Source organism: Coregonus lavaretus, assembly GCF_964263955.1.
Source record: "Coregonus lavaretus genome assembly, chromosome: 10".
Lineage (NCBI taxonomy): Eukaryota > Metazoa > Chordata > Actinopteri > Salmoniformes > Salmonidae > Coregonus > Coregonus lavaretus.
In genome coordinates this window covers 14,244,220-14,261,789 of record NC_139997.1, presented here as the reverse complement: position 1 = coordinate 14,261,789, position 17,570 = coordinate 14,244,220, and the positions used below count along the sequence as shown (strand labels likewise).

General features: G+C 42.0%; 1 protein-coding gene across 2 annotated transcripts; it reads left to right on the top strand.

Moving 5' to 3' along the window:
* Positions 1 to 7,432: 7,432 nt before the first annotated feature.
* LOC311135925 (sulfate anion transporter 1-like) lies at positions 7,433 to 17,341 on the top strand. 2 transcript variants are annotated; one of them, XM_084169954.1, is made up of 3 exons: positions 7,433 to 7,743; positions 13,029 to 13,670; positions 14,160 to 17,341. In XM_084169954.1, the coding sequence occupies exons 2-3, from the start codon at positions 13,086 to 13,088 to the stop codon at positions 15,720 to 15,722; spliced, it is 2,148 nt and encodes a 715-aa protein (XP_084026080.1). In that variant the 5' UTR covers positions 7,433 to 7,743; positions 13,029 to 13,085; the 3' UTR covers positions 15,723 to 17,341. The 2 variants fall into 2 exon arrangements, with proteins under 2 accessions (XP_084026080.1, XP_084026079.1); XM_084169953.1 differs by having other exon boundaries at positions 12,959 to 13,670.
* Positions 17,342 to 17,570: the final 229 nt, after the last annotated feature.

The following is a 17,570-nucleotide window of genomic DNA, read 5'->3' as shown; positions in this document are numbered from 1 at the left end:
CAGGTTTTTCAAGAGGTTTATTCTGTCTGGAATGCATTGTACATATACAGATGATGAACTGTATTGTGTTGCACATTGTCACACTTAAACAACAATGAGTGACCCCTCCCTCTACAGATTACAGTAATTTAGTACCATTACTCTACTGAAGCCTGTTACTCTGTTGGAGAGGGGTCTGTTGAATGCCACGTCTTCAGCCCACCAACATTGTTGCCATTCACTATGAAATACAGCCACACAAAGCAAAAACCTATATAAAATGACTAAATTAATAGTGAATAAGCCCTCTTTAGTTGGCGTTTAAGCTATTCTGTTATAAAATGCTCCATAACAGGGGTCGGAAACAGGCAGCCTGCGGGCCAAAACCGGTCACTGAGTATTTTTTGTGCCCCCCCCAGTCTTTAGTAAAGATACAAATAAAATGCTTTTCTTTTTTTATTGGGGGGGGAGGGATTTCAGTGTAAAAAATAAAATAAAAGATGAAAATCACCAGCAAAAAAATTAATGATTTAGGAAATCTGTTCCCAAGTGTTCCCACGAATAAAAAACGAGACATATATGATCGCGTCTCAATGTAATCAAGGTATGAAATTATTGTTATTTTCAAATACAACTCTTGTTGGGTTTAGTTGTGGTTAATATGTAGTGTTTAAATTATAATAATTATGTTTTGGCCCCCCGACCATCCAACCCGCGGCCGAATCAAGTTGCCTACACCTGCTCTATAATATCATTCTATACACAAGGATCACCCCATACATATAGTTTATTTCATGTTTACACAACTTTTATTTCATATTGATGACCCAGACCTTCAGTAATTTAATAAATGTTTTATTCTTTATTTATTCAGGGAAAACCCACTGAGACCAGGGTCTCATTCCCAAGGGTGCCCTGATCACAGTAACACAAAAATCAAATACAATGTGAGACAAAACAGCAAACAATAAAATGTAAAATAAAATAAAGTACAGCACAACCCAAAACGCAAGAAAAACAGTTACATTCCTCAGCTACTAGGTCCTCAATCAACACTTTAAATTGCCTGAATGGCACCAGAACATCAAATTGTAATGGGCCTCATGGAGAGTGCGTTCCAACTAAACTGGTCAAACAGAGTGATAAGTTATGGTGTATGCCAAGAGGTGGCACTAATCAATTCACACACATCTCACGAGACCTCACTGGTCAACATGTGATTTAATTAATCTGGATATAATGTTAAGCGCCTTTGTACAGTCGTGGTCAAAAGTTTTGAGAATTACGTCATTTAGCAGACGCTCTTATCCAGAGCGACATACAGTTAGTGAACGCCATGCTCTATCAACTGAGCTTCATCCCTGCCGGCCATTCCCTTCCCTACCCTGGACGACGCTGGGCCAATTGTGCGCCGCCCATGAGTCTCCAGGTCACGGCCGGCTGCGACAGAGCCTGGATTCGAACCAGGATCTCTAGTGGCACAGTTAGCACTGCGATGCGGCGCCTTAGACCTCTGCGCCACTCAGGAGAATGACACAAGTATTGGTCTTCACAAAGTTTGCTGCTTCAGTGTTTTTAGATATTTTTGTCAGATGTTACTATGGTATACTGAAGTATAATTACAAGCATTCCATAAGGCTTTTATTGACAATTACATTAAGTTTATGCAAAGAGTCAATATTTGCTATTTGTTGACCCTTCTTTTTCAAGACCTCTGCAATCCGCCCTGGCATGCTGTCAATTAACTTCTGGGCCACATCTTGACTGATGGCAGCCCATTCTTGCATAATCAATGCTTGGAGTTTGGCAGAATTTGTGGGTTTTTGTTTGTCCACCCGCCTCTTGAGGATTGACCACAAGTTCTCAATGGGATTAAGGTCTGGGGAGTTTCCTGGCCATGGACCCAAAATGTTGATGTTTTGTTCCCCGAGCCACTTAGTTATCACTTTTGCCTTATGGCAAGGTGCTCCATCATGCTGGAAAAGGCATTGTTTGTCACCAAACTGTTCTTGGATGGTTGGGAGAAGTTGCTCTCGGAGGATGTGTTGGTACCATTCTTTATTCATGGCTGTGTTCTTAGGCAAAATTGTAAGTGATCCCACTCCCTTGGCTGAGAAGCAACCCCACACATGAATGGTCTCAGGATGCTTTACTGTTGGCATGACACAGGACTGATGGTAGCGCTCACCTTGCCTTCTCTGGACAAGCTTTTTTCCGGATGCCCCAAACAATCGGAAAGGGGATTCATCAGAGAAAATGACCCCAGTCCTCAGCAGTCCAATCCCTGTACCTTTTGCAGAATATCAGTCTGTCCCTGATGTTTTTCCTGGAGAGAAGTAGCTTCCTCGCTGCCCTTCTTGACACCAGGCCATCCTCCAAAAGTCTTCGCCTCATTGTGCGTGCAGATGCACTCACACCTGCCTGCTGCCATTCCTGAGCAAGCTCTGCACTGGTGGTGCCCCGATCCCGCAGCTGAATCAACTTTAGGAGACGATCCTGGCGCTTGCTGGACTTTCTTGGGCGTCCTGAAGCCTTCTTCACAGCAATTGAACCTCTCTCCTTGAAGTTCTTGATGATCCGATAAATGGTTGATTTAGGTGCAATCTTACTAGCAGCAATATCCTTGCCTGTGAAGCTCTTTTTTGGAAAGCAATGATGACGGCACGTGTTTCCTTGCAGGTAACCATGGTTAACAGAGGAAGATCAATGATTTCAGGCACCACCCTCCTTTTAAAGCTTCCAGTCTGTTATTCTAACTCAATCAGCATGACAGAGTGCTCTCCAGCCTTGTCTTTGTCAACACTCTCACCTGTGTTAACGAGAGAATCACTGACATGATGTCAGCTGGTCCTTTTGTGGCAGGGCTGAAATGCAGTGGATATGTTTATTGGGCATTAAATTCATTTTCATGGCAAAGAGGGACTTTGAAATTAATTGCAATTCATCTGATCACTCTTCATAACATTCTGGAGTATATGCAAATTGCCATCATAAAAACTGAGGCAGCAGACTTTGTGAAAATTAGTATTTGTGTCATTCTCAAAACTTTTGACCACGACTGTACAACTTTTCTCTCATGGCACAATAGTGCAAAGACCATGTGGCACATAAACAGTCTGTCTTGGAATGGAATCATACCATATCATAATGTGATTTCACATGTGATTTCAAGTTAGTTTATTAATTAATATTGGGTCCACATATGACATCACTGCAGGTCACGAGACAGGAACTATTAGCTACAGTCACAGATCGATTTCTGTGCCATAACATTGAGGACACTGGGACTTCACATAGCAAATTTGTAGTGATGCAATCAATGGCTATTCTCTCTAGACAGACGGCTTGCCTCCCACAATGTACCAATGTTCCTGCATGTTGCCTAGGTCTGGGATTCCGAGACTAATCAATGGCTTCATTTGCAAAATCTTAAAGGCCAAATACAGCCCTTTTTATATCAATATCAAATAATTTGTTGGTAACAATTAAGTACCTTATTGTAATAGTTTTCCATAAAAATTGACAAAATATCTTATGCCAATAGCAAAATCATGGCAATTCAACACGATGTTACTTGGCGATAAGGAGTTTACCTCATATCTCAACACACAGATAGACATGTTTTTGGAAATAAATGTACTGTAGATAATGAAGTATGCCCAACTATTGTGTGGGAAGCTCTTAAAGCATACAGTGGGGAAAAAAGTATTTAGTCAGCCACCAATTGTGCAAGTTCTCCCACTTAAAAAGATGAGAGAGGCCTGTAATTTTCATCATAAGTACACGTCAACTATGACAGACAAATTGAGAAAAGAAATTCCAGAAAATCACATTGTAGGATTTTTTATGAATTTATTTGCAAATTATGGTGGAAAATAAGTATTTGGTCACCTACAAACAAGCAAGATTTCTGGCTCTCACAGACCTGTAACTTCTTCTTTAAGAGGCTCCTCTGTCCTCCACTCGTTACCTGTATTAATGGCACCTGTTTGAACTTGTTATCAGTATAAAAGACACCTGTCCACAACCTCAAACAGTCACACTCCAAACTCCACTATGGCCAAGACCAAAGAGCTGTCAAAGGACACCAGAAACAAAATTGTAGACCTGCACCAGGCTGGGAAGACTGAATCTGCAATAGGTAAGCAGCTTGGTTTGAAGAAATCAACTGTGGGAGCAATTATTAGGAAATGGAAGACATACAAGACCACTGATAATCTCCCTCGATCTGGGGCTCCACGCAAGATCTCACCCCGTGGAGTCAAAATGATCACAAGAACGGTGAGCAAAAATCCCAGAACCACATGGGGGGACCTAGTGAATGACCTGCAGAGAGCTGGGACCAAATTAACAAAGCCTACCATCAGTAACACACTACGCCGCCAGGGACTCAAATACTGCTGTGCCAGACGTGTCCCCCTGCTTAAGCCAGTACATGTCCAGGCCCGTCTGAAGTTTGCTAGAGTGCATTTTGATGATCTAGAAGAGGATTGGGAGAATGTCATATGGTCAGATGAAACCAAAATAGAACTTTTTGGTAAGAACTCAACTCGTCGTGTTTGGAGGACAAAGAATGCTGAGTTGCATCCAAAGAACACCATACCTACTGTGAAGCATGGGGGTGGAAACATCATGCTTTGGGGCTGTTTTTCTGCAAAGGGATCAGGACGACTGATCTGTGTAAAGGAAAGAATGAATGGGGCCATGTATCGTGAGATTTTGAGTGAAAACCTCCTTCCATCAGCAAGGGCATTGAAGATGAAACGTGGCTGGGTCTTTCAGCATGACAATGATCCCAAACACACCGCCCGGGCAACAAAGGAGTGGCTTCGTAAGAAGCATTTCAAGGTCCTGGAGTGGCCTAGCCAGTCTCCAGATCTCAACCCCATAGAAAATCTTTGGAGGGAGTTGAAAGTCCGTGTTGCCCAGCGACAGCCCCAAAACATCACTGCTCTAGAGGAGATCTGCATGGAGGAATGGGCCAAAATACCAGCAACAGTGTGTGAAAACCTTGTGAAGACTTACAGAAAACGTTTGACCTGTGTCATTGCCAACAAAGGGTATATAACAAAGTATTGAGAAACTTTTGTTATTGACCAAATATCCACCATATCCACCATAATTTGCAAATAAATTCATTACAAATCCTACAATGTGATTTTCTGGATATTTTTTTCTCATTTTGTCTGTCATAGTTGACGTGTACCTATGATGAAAATTACAGGCCTCTCTCATCTTTTTAAGTGGGAGAACTTGCACAATTGGTGGCTGACTAAATACTTTTTTCCCCCACTGTATATATACTATATATAGATGCTATATGCTACAGTGCCTATTCTATGCCCGTTTATTTTGTCAGTGTAATGATGCCACTTAAATGGAATGAATCACGATGACACACTGTGGCATCACACCACACACAGTTATGTTTCAGAACTTCCTGCAGGGTCGACAAAGGGACCTCATAACATGCGTTCCTGTTTGACAAAAGACCTCAAGAGTCAAATTTACGGTTTTACCTTATAAAGCTGGAGGTCTTGGACAACCTCATATGAAGATGTATTACTGGGCTGCACAACTGCGTTCACTTAAACAATGGACAGCAGACTATCCTTGTGCATGGAGGAGTACCGAAGCCACAAATGTAATACAGTATGATCTAAAACATATTTACTATTTTGGGTCCAAGGCACTGAAGAAAAAAACAGACAATCCAATGATTCTCAATTCCATTCGTATTTGGGAAAATGTACATAAATTCATGAGGTGGAAAGAACCAATATCGCCAGGCACCCCTATTTGGAATAACCCCACCTTACCTTCAGAATTTAATGATAACACCCTTAAGTCCTGGTTCCAAAGTGGCATCATGAATTTTGAACATGTGTACTATGATGGATCTCTATTGTCATTCTTTCAATTACAAGACAGATTTGGATTATCCAAGGCCGATTTCTTTAAGTTCTTACAACTCAGAAATCTTATTCAATCGCTTCAACCGAATCTAGATGAACCTAAGGCATTTTACATAGCAGAAATACTGAAAGAAGCTGCTACGCCAAAGAAGTTGATTGCCAAGTTATATCAAGGGTTGTTTGAAACTCTACCTGATGGTTCAGAACCTGAAAGGAAAAATGGGAAACAGATCTAAAGGAAGAAATTGAGGGGAACCATTGATCACAGATATCTAATTGCTGAAAAAAATTGTTTTGCCATCAATTGGAAAGCCTCATATCCGCCCTCAATAACAAACTGGAGGACTGAACTATCTAGCTACATCCCATTACACATTACAAAATCAAACATAAACCAGACACATTTGACAGAATTTGGAAATCATATGTTGACCATCTTAGAGAATGTTTTGTATAGTGGGCATTTTATTTTTGTTTTTGTGTTGTGTTATATGTGTTGTATGTTATAATAAATAAATAAAATATAAAATAACAAAAACGTGGAAAAAAACTAGCCTTTTAGCAACAAAATAAATGTCTCTCAAGAATTTTGCTCAGACTGTCTGGGAGTAATCTGAGTGGGGAGGGGAAAAATGAAAAATAGCTGTCATTGGCAAAGAGGTTTGGAACTCTCTTTGTTATTGGTCTATTAACCAATTTACCTCCTGGTGATGTCACCAGGCAAGCCGAAACTCCCACCCATGCAAACCTACTGATTAGAAGGTCCTGTGTAGATTGTATTTTCAACCAGCAACTATCAAGAAATAACACTGATTAAATTTGTTCACACTTTTACAGTGTTAGTTTCATCAGCTGTTGTACAATAGGATACAAAACAAAGGAACAACTGAATTTTGACTGCACTGGGCCTTTAAGTCATTGATATAGCTAGAAACCAGAAACACAACTCATATTCTAGTAGTCCATCAATGATGACTAATATACAAAGCAGAACTAAAAAATGATGTATGTGAACACAAACCTTACTAAGCCCTAGGCCTCTGGAAACAGGACATTCTGTCTAATGAAAAAAGTCTGGTTCTGAAAAGCATGTGCATTTGTTTTTTCATTTCCATATTTGTCACATAATCACATACATTATATAAATTAATGCAATACATTGATAAACTGAGAGCAGGGATCAGTAATCTGGTGTCCAGTCAATAGTGAATGAAGCCCCTGTCTGTTGTAAGGCAACCATACCAGGCCACAGTGTCAACTGGAACCATGTGACCCTTCTTCTTCAGTTTCAGTTGGACAACCAGATCCCAGGTTAGGTCTGAGTAGTAACACTGGAAGATAAAGCACACCAGCCAGTAAACGATTGACTTTTGTTAACCTATTGCCCTGGTCTTGATTCGATGAGACAGTGCCCCACCCCCCCGCCCCGCCCCCCAGGCTGTCCAGCCTATGACAATGATCAGTGTCAGGCCAAGGGTTGCCCTTACCTTTATTCTCATCCAACATACATTTACCACAGAAACCGTTTTTGTCATTCTGCTCGGGGGAAGCAAGAGAGGTGCATGTATGACACTGCAACAGAGACAGGGGAGACAGAACTAGACAAAAGTAGAGAGAGAGAGAGAGAGTGAGAGAGAGAGAGAGAGAGAGAGAGAGAGAGAGAGAGAGAGAGAGAGAGAGAGAGAGAGAGAGAGAGAGAGCGTGTGACACTCACATGTTGGCTGTGAGTGTGAGGGACAGTACAGATAGCAGTGATTCTTTTCGGGTATACCTGAGGATACATGTACCTGACTATAAAACTTTGACACCCAATTTGCATTCCTCTTTGGGTTGGCAGAACACAGTGTGGGTGAGTTATTGTTTTACCTCAGCCTGAACGTTGCTAGAATAACAAGTAGCCTAAGATTATAACCTACAGTATGTGTGACATTTCATGCACTTAGATGTTTTAATACAGGTATAGAATAGCATTTAGAGGAGAGAGTGTTAAAAATAGTGTTAAAATCTGGAGTGTCTACCAATTTGATTTTTGACCTAAAATTGCTATTACTATTTGAGTCCCCTTAGTGCAGTTAGTGCTGTACATGAGGGGTGGGTGTTGACTTTGGCACACAAAGCAAAAACAGGAATTAAAGCCCATCAGACAGCTGTAATGAGGCTAGGATGGGGCACAATGATAATACTTGATCTTCTGTTTACTGCTACTGTAAGGGGTTATCATCCTAGTTATCATATACTGTATAGTTTAGTGTTTCTGAAGACATGATGTGTCACGCCCTGGCTCTGGGGACTCTTAAATGTTGAGCCAGGGTGTGGATTTTCATTGTTTAGTTTTCTATGTTTTTGTTCTAGATCGTGTTGATCTATGTTGGCCAGGGTGGTTCCCAATCAGAGACAGCTGTAGCTCGTTGTCTCTGATTGGGGACCATACTTAGGCAGCCTGTTGGCACCAGTTAGTTTGTGGGATCTTGTTCCGTAAGGTTTGTTTTGTGTTAACCTAGGACTTCACGTATCGTTTGGTTTGTTGTTTTGGTTCGTGTTCAGTACAAATAAAATGTACGCTTATCAAGCTGCGCCTTGGTCCGTGTCTTCAGTCAACGATCGTGACATGATGAGACATGATCGGCTCTATGGTGAATGTCTGGATGACCCATTCATCTCAATCTAGGGATGTTCAGATTGTCCACAGCGGGAAACGTTTTTTTTTTTTCTTCACAGATATTATTAGAGGCATGCTTTGATACTTCCGGTTAGGTCCCATTTAAGATTTATTGGAGTTTTATATGATAATGGCCCTCCTGTAGCTCAGTTGGTAGAGCATGGTGCTTGCAACGCCAGGGTTGTGGGTTCGTTTCCCACGGGGGGCCAGTATGAAAAATGTATGCACTCACTAACTGTAAGTCGCTCTGGATAAGAGCATCTGCTAAAAATGACTAAAATCTAAAAATAAATAATAATAATAATAAATCTTTTAAACACTTTTCAAGACACACAGTTACATCACATACACAAGCTAATCAGCAGGATAAAAAGTAATACAATCCCTCATTAATATAAGCAAATATAAAAGTACATACAGTGCCGTGAAAAAGTATTTGCCCCCTTTCAGATTTTCTCTATTTTTGCATATTTTTTACACTGAACATTATCACATCTTTTAAAAAAACAACTAATATTACATGAAGGGAACCTGAATGAACAAATAACTCAACATTTTGATACGTATTTAATTTATTTAATAAACATAGTTATGCAACACCCAGTGCCCCTGTGTGAAAAAGTCATTGCCCCCTTACACTTAATAACTGGTTGTGCCACCTTTTGCTGCAATGACTGCAACCAAACACTTCCTGTAGTTTTTTATCCCACTCTTTTGGCCCACTCTTCCATGCAGAACTGCTTAAACTCAGCGACATTTGTGGGTTTTTAGAGGATGAACTGCTCTTTTCAGGTCCTGCCACAACATCTCAATCGGGTTTAGGTCCAAAACTTTAAATGTGTTGCTTTTCAGCCATTCTGATGTAGACTTGCTTGTATGTTTTGGATCATTGTCTTGTTGCATGAACCAGCTGCGCTTCAGCTTCAGCTCACAGACAGATGGCCTGACATTCACCTTTAGAATTATTTGATACAGAGCAGAATTCATGGTTCCTTCAATGATGGTATGTCGTCCAGATCCTGAGGCAGCAAAGCCTCCCCAAACCATCACACTACCACCACCATGCTTGACCGTATTACTGTGGAATGTAGTGTTTGGTTTTTGCTAGACATAAAGGGAACCATGTCGTCCAAAATGTTCCACTTTTGACTCATCTGTCCATTGAACATTCTTTCAGGTGTCTTGACGATCATCCAGGTGCTTCCAGGTGCTTTTTGGCAAACTTCAGTCAACTTTTTGGATGACATGACCCATGTTATGTCTGGTGAAAACCAAACACTGCATTCTGTAGTGTGATGCTTTGTGGATGCTTTGCTGCCTCAGGACATGGACGACTTGCCACCATTGAAGGAACCATGAATTCTGCTCTGTATCAGAGAATTCTAAACGACAATGTCAGGCCATCCGTCTGTGAGCTGAAACTAAAGCGCAGCTGGGTCATACAGCAAGACAATGATCCAAAACACACAAGCAAGTCTACATCAGAATGGCTGAAAAGCAACACATTTAAAGTTTTGGAATGACCTAGTCAAAGTCCAGACCTAAACCTGATTGAGATGTTGTGGCAGGACCTGAAAAGAGCAGTTCATGCTCAGAAAACCACAAATGTCATTGAGTTTAAACAGTTCTGCATGGAAAAGTGGCCAAAATTCCTCCACAGCGATGTGAGAGACTGATCAACAACTGCAAGCGTTTGGTTGCAGTCATTGCAGCTAAAGGTGGCATAACCAGTTATTGAGTGTAGGGGGCAATTACTTTTCCACACAGGGGCATTGGGCGTTACATACAGTGCATTCAGAAAGTATCTTACCACATTTTGTTACGTTTCAGCCTTACTATTCTACTATCAATCTACACATAATACCCCATAATGACAAAGCGAAAACGTTTTTTTTTTTGTTGAAATGTTTGCTAATTTATAAAAAATTAAAAACAGAAATACCTTATTTACATAAGTATTCAGACCCTTTGCTATGAGACTCGAAATTGAGCTCTGGTGCATCCTGTTTCCATTGATCATCCTTGAGCTGTTTCTACACCTTGATTGGAGTCCACCTGTGGTATATTCAATTGATTGGAATTGATTTGGAAAGGCACACACCTGTCTATATAAGGTCCCACAGTTGACAGTGCATGTCAGAGCAAAAACCAAGCATGAGGTCGAAGGAATTGTCCGTAGAGCGCCGAGACAGGATTGTGTCGAGGCACAGATCTGGGGAAGGGTACCAAAAAATGTCTACAGCATTGAAGGTCCCCAAGAACACAATGGCCTCCATCATTCTTAAATGGAAGAAGTTTGGAACCACCAAGACTCTTCATAGAGCTGGCCACCCTGCCAAACTGTACAATTGAGGGAGAAAGGCCTTGGTCAGGGAGGTGACCAAGAACCCGATGGTCACTCTGGACAGAGCTCCAGAGTTCCTCTGTGGAGATGGGAGAACCTTATAGAAGGACAACTCTCTGCAGCACTCCACCAATCAGGCCTTTATGGTAGAGTGGCCAGATGGAGTTTGCCGAAAGGCACGTAAAGGACTCTCAGACCATGAGAAACAAGATTCTCTGGTCTGATGAAACCAAGATCGAACTCTTTGGCCTGAATGCCAAGCGTCACATCTGGAGGAAACCTGGCACCATCCCTACATTGAAGCATGGTGGTGGCAGCATCATGCTGTGGGGATGTTTTTCAGTGGCAGGGACTGGGAAACTAGTCAGGATCAAGGGAAAGGTGAACGGAGCAAAGTACAGAGTGATCCTTGATGAAAACCTGCTCCAGAGCTCTCAGGACCTCAGAATGGGGTGAAGGTTCAACTTCCAACAGGACAACAACCCTAAGCACACAGCCAAGACAACGCAAGAGTGGCTTCAGGACAAGTCTCTGAATGTCCTTGAGTGGCCGGAGAGACCTGAAAATAGCTGTGCAGCAACACTCCAACCTGACAGAGCTTGAGAGGATCTGCAGAGAACAATAGGAGAAACTCCCCAAATACGGGTGTGCCAAGCTTGTAGCGTCATACCCAAGAAGACTCGAGGCAGTAATGGCTGCCAAAGGTGCTTCAACAAAGTACTGAGTAAAAGGTCTGAATACTTATGTAAATATGTTATTTCAGTTGTTGTTTTTTTATTCATTTTCAAAGATTTATAAAAAACTGTTTTTGCTTTGTCATTATGGGGTATTGTGGGTAGACTGATGAGGGGGAAAAAAACAATTTAATCCATTTTAAAATAAGGCTGTAACGTAACAAAATGTGGAAAAAGTCCAGGGGTCTGAATACTTTCCGAATAGGTTCTCACAACTAATAAAGCCCTAATATCACGCAAGCCATTTTAGCATTTGAATGCTGAAGGTGCCGCGCAGATGTGCAAGAACAGGCCGTCTACCTCGTGTTGGTCAGCGCGAGAAGCTGGGCATAGTGCGCAGTTTGACTACAGTAGGCTACTAATATTGCCTGGGGTTGTTCGGCATGCAAAATGACTTGTAGATCAATGACTGTCAACACAGTTACATGCTTAGTTCGACACTGAATGAGGGGACGCATCAGTTGTCACAAAATATTTGGTATTTTTGGAAGGAAAAAATAATGTAATATGAGCAACCCCAAAAAAATTTGAACCTGCTATTTGTAACGTTTGAATTGATTTTCTGACTGATGCATGCTACATTTGGATCAGTTTGGGGTCTACTGGACCGATGCACTAGTATCTTAAACATTTGAATCGGGGACCAATGTGTATCAGTGAATCGTTACATATTTTTAAAAACATCACACTGATTTTATTTATTTTAAAACATACTTGCAGTGAAGCCGCTCAACATTTACATTACATTCAGTCATCTAGCTGACGCTCCCATCCAGAGTGACCCACAGCAGTATCAAAATGTTGTATTATTTGTTCACTCAGGTTCCCTTTATCTAATATTAGGTTTTGGTTGAAGATCTGATAACATTTTGTTTAAAAAATATGCAAAAATAGAGAAAATCAGAAAGGGGGAAAATACTTTTTCACGGCACTGTAAATGGACTGTCAATACATTGTCTGTGTTTGTCTTTGGATTGAGGGGCAATCTGAGATGGGTTGACAGATATGGTCCTTGAGTAAGTTTTTCCATTGCCACTGTGCTGAACATCACTGTGTAATATTGAACTGGATGTGGGAGCACATCAACAGCAGGTTCTATGAGGATGGTCTAACTTATCTCTCACATATGATGACATGTTTATTGCTTTTCAATGTATTCATGTTATCCATACAGTGAAGCTGTTTTCACTCAATTACTTACAGTTTCATTTGTCTACTCTACACTACCCATCAAAGTTTAACGAGCAAACTATGTGAGTGATGTAACACCCCTTGAATTCAAATGCTAGCTTGGAAGTTGCTGTGTTTAATCATTGTTTCCTTTCAGGGAGGAAGCACTATCTTAATGATCAAAGAGTGCCATGATGAGTGAAGATTCTCTGTCTGATTCATTCCAGAAGCACGGCTAAGCGCCACACCACCACCACCACCACAGCCCACCACTTCTAGAGGCCATGGAGGAAGCCAAGGTCACAGAAGTTCCCCACCTGGAGCGGAGGGTCGGGAAGCGGAAAGATCCCATGGCCATCCTGAAAACCAAGCTGAGCAGTAGCCTGTCCTGCTCCGTGCCCAGGGTCAAGACTACCCTGACTGGGTTATTCCCTGTGGTGCTCTGGCTGCCCAAATACAAGCTGAAAGAGTATATCTGGGGTGATCTAATGTCGGGCCTAGTCATAGGCATCATCCTGGTCCCTCAGGCCATCGCCTACTGTCTGCTGGCCGGAGTAGACCCCATCTATGGCCTCTACACTTCCTTCTTCGCCAACATCATCTACTTCTTCATGGGGACCTCCAGGCACGTGTCTGTGGGCATCTTCAGTCTGATGAGCCTTATGGTGGGCCAGGTGGTGGACAGAGAGGTGTATATGGCAGGGTTTGATTTGGATGACACCAAAACAGATGGAATCTTGAATGTGACAGGAGACTCAGACAGCTCAGCAGTCAACCTGACCATGGGGGCCTTCGGCATGGAATGTGGGAAAGAATGTTATGCCATCAGTATCGCAGCAGCCATGACGTTTTTGGCTGGGATTTACCAGGTACAATTTCAATTCAACCACTCTGATTCAGCACTCTCAAAACTGCTTTAAACATTTTGTGAAACAGAAGTAACGATTACTCCTGAAATTATTTGACTTGATTAAACACTCATGTCATAAACATTTATATATCACCTACAGATGTAGGATCTTAATTTGAACCATATTTCCAAAGCAGAAAATAAATCCTGCAGCAACAGGAAATAATTATGTAGATTATAATTAATGGGAATTTATTGTAGGATTTGATCAATTCTTTGTTAGGGCAAATCAAGTCTGACATTTTTACGTGGAAGTTACAAACTTTAGAAGCCTTTTATAGCCTTGAATACAAGTTTGCATTTCCTGCTGTACAGGAAAGTTCTCAGCAACAAAAGAGTGATCAAACTAAGATCCTACATCTGTACATCAAAGATGACTGTGCTGAATATATTGACCTTCAGATTAGTTGAAATGACCTATCTGATAAAAATGGTTGTGTCCTTCCAGGTATTGATGGCTGTGTTCAGACTGGGCTTTGTCTCCGTCTATCTCTCTGCTCCCATGCTGGACGGCTTCGCCACCGGTGCCTCGTTCACCATCCTCACCGTCCAAGCCAAGTACCTCCTGGGGCTCAAGATCCCTCGCCACCAGGGCTACGGAACTGTGGTGGTCACCTGGATCCACATCTTCAGCAACATCCAGAATACCAACTACTGTGACCTCATCACCAGTGCCATCTGCATCTCTGTCCTGGTGGCGGGGAAGGAGCTCCAAGAGCGCTACAAGGACCGTCTTAAGATCCCCCTGCCCACAGAGCTGGTGGTAGTGGTGATCGCTACACTGGCGTCCCACTTTGGAGACTTTCATGGATGGTACGACTCCAATGTCTCTGGGGCTATCCCCACAGGCTTCATCCCCCCTAAGGTGCCCAGTTTTGGGTTGATGCCCCGGGTGGCCTTCGACGCCATCCTACTGGCTGTGATCAGCTTTGCCTTCACGGTTTCCCTCTCTGAGATGTTTGCCAAGAAGAACGGCTACACCGTCCGCCCCAACCAGGAGATGATGGCCATTGGTTTCTGTAACATCATCCCTTCTTTCTTCCACTGTTTCACCACCAGCGCTGCCCTGGCTAAGACTATGGTGAAAGACTCCACAGGCTGCCAGACTCAGGTCTCCAGCATTGTGAGTGCCTTTGTCGTTCTCCTGGTCCTGCTCTTCTTTGCCCCCCTATTTTACTCCCTCCAGAAGTGCGTCCTGGCCTGTATCATCATCGTCAGCCTGAGGGGCGCTCTCCGTAAGTTCAGAGACGTGCCCAGTATGTGGCGCGTCAGTAAGATGGATGCTGTCGTCTGGATGGTGACGATGAGCGCCTCAGCTCTGATCAGTGTGGAGATGGGGCTGGTGGTTGGGGTAGTTTTCTCTATGCTCTGTATCATCGTCCAGACCCAGAAGCCCAAGGTTTCTCTGCTGGGACAGATCCATGACACTACCCACTACGAGGATATGGAGGAGTATGAAAACCTAATGTCTCTCCCTAAAGTGAAGATCTTCCGCTTCCAGGCCCCGCTGTACTATGCAAACAAGGACTTCTTCCTGAAGTCGCTGTACAAAGCCGTGGGCGTGAAACCCTTCCTGGAGATGACCAGGAGGAGGAAAGCAGAGAAAAAAGTGGAAACACTGGCAGCGAAGGAGGCTGGGAGAGCCGACAAGACTAACGGAGAGGTGAAGGTAGGGTTGGGGTCCAGAGAACTTGACTTCCACACGATTATCCTAGACTGCTCTGCCATGCCCTTCATAGACTCAACAGGGATGCAAACCTTCAAAGGGATCATTAAAGACTATAAGGAGGTGGGTGTCACAGTGCTGCTAGCGAGCTGTAACACCACGGTCATAGATTCTCTCAGACAAGGTTCTTTCTTTGGGAAGGCTGACAAAGACATGGAAAATGTGTCATTCTGTACTGTACATGCTGCAGTTCAATTTGCCAATGACAGGACATCATCTACATCAGAGCTCTCCAACCCTGTTCCTCGAGAGCTACCGTCCTGTAGGTTTTCGATCCAACCCTAATCTAGCACAGTTGCTAGTTGATAAACTGAGTCAAGTTAGTTAAAACTGGGGTTGGAGTAAAAATCTACAGGAGGGTAGCTCTCTAGGAACAGGGTTGAAGAACCCCGATCTACATCCATTGGTGCCGCACAGGAGGTTGGTGGCACCTTAATTGTGGAGTTCGGGCTCGTGGTAAGGCTGGAGCGGAAAAGGTGGAAGTCTATCAAATACATCAAACACATGGTTTCCATGGTTTCCAGGTGTTTGATGACATTCCAATTGTTCCGTTCCAGACATTATTATGAGCCGTCCTCCACTCAGCAGCCTCCACTGGACCAGAACCATATACTGTATATCCAAATAAATGGAAATTTAACTAAATGGCTCTGGTGTAGACTGAGACAGAAGAACACGTTTTTTTTTTACGTGAGGGAGAATGAGTAGTTGAAGAGTTAAATAGTGCGTTTATGCAAGATAATGAAAGGTAAAGTGAGCAAACAGGTCCCGTGTAGCTCAGCTGGTAAAGCATGGCGTTTGCAGCACCAGGGTTGTGGGTTCGTTTCCCACAGGGGGCCAGTATGAATTTTTTTTTTTTTTAATAATAATTGTATGCACTCACTAACTGTAAGTCACTCTGGATAAGAGCGTCTGCTAAATGACTAAAATTGAATTTTTCTCCTCACTTAGAGGCATCAAAACATTATTTTTTTATATTTTAATAGATTAATACGCTGATTAAGAATCCTGAAATTGAATAATGCCAAAAGGGAAGCATTTGGAAGGAGATTTTACTTGACTCCTCAATCAATACATAGCCTACAGCTACAGTTAACGTTATAGGAACCTATTGAACTTTTCAACAACAAAATATTCCCTTAATGTTATACTTGAATTATAAGACAAGCAAGCTTTTGTACAGTGATGACCATGTGTCAGTGATACTGTTAATGCGCTGGATGTTTTATAGGGGATTTATGATTGACCATCCAATTAATAATCAAGGGAGTATCAATCTATTTTATGTTACATTTTGAGTTTGACAAGGCCAGATTCGCCATAACATAGTACATTTCGACTTCACAATTTATTTTGTAAAACACAACCTCTGGTTACTAATCCAATATGTTACCTCAAGATTTACAACATTAGTTGAAGTTTCAGATTAACATTTGAAGTTTGGAATCTTATCAAATAATTGTTAAATTCCTATTTAATAATATTTGTTAAAATCTGTACATTTGAGTTACCAATAGAAACAATAATTGTGTATATTTATACAGTATCTTGAAATCCATGGTTTAATAAACTACAATACATTGTGTAACTTAAATGACTAATGATTTTGAAACTGTGAAGTTATAATGAATGCCATTTTCAGCACACGGTATGTCAATTATTAACTAGCAAAATAACATGTAGCATTGTAACATTTTGTCTGTGCTCAGCCATATACAGCCTAGGCCTACTACTTTGTTGAATCATTTCACAATTTGCTGCATCGGTATGACATAAAGAACCGTTTACTATGGGCATTGGCATGCATTTTGGTGACTTTTCCTATTGCAGGTTCAAACATCTGTCCAGAATATTACAGACATTGATTACAATGTGATCTTTCCTGACTGTTTATTAAAAATGTATTGAATGCACTGTCTAATGTGTCCATCTAATCAGCAATAGCTGGCTACAGTATTTTGACTTACTACATTCAGTACTGAAGTGAAACTGCAATGTAGCTTACTATCCACTTGATGGAGGCAGAGAGCCCCTCTAAACAAAAGACGAAAGGGGGAGTGTCATTAGTGACTGAATAGCCAATCACAGCCCTTCTTGAACAAGGAAACCATTTTTGAATTTTTAGCACAAACA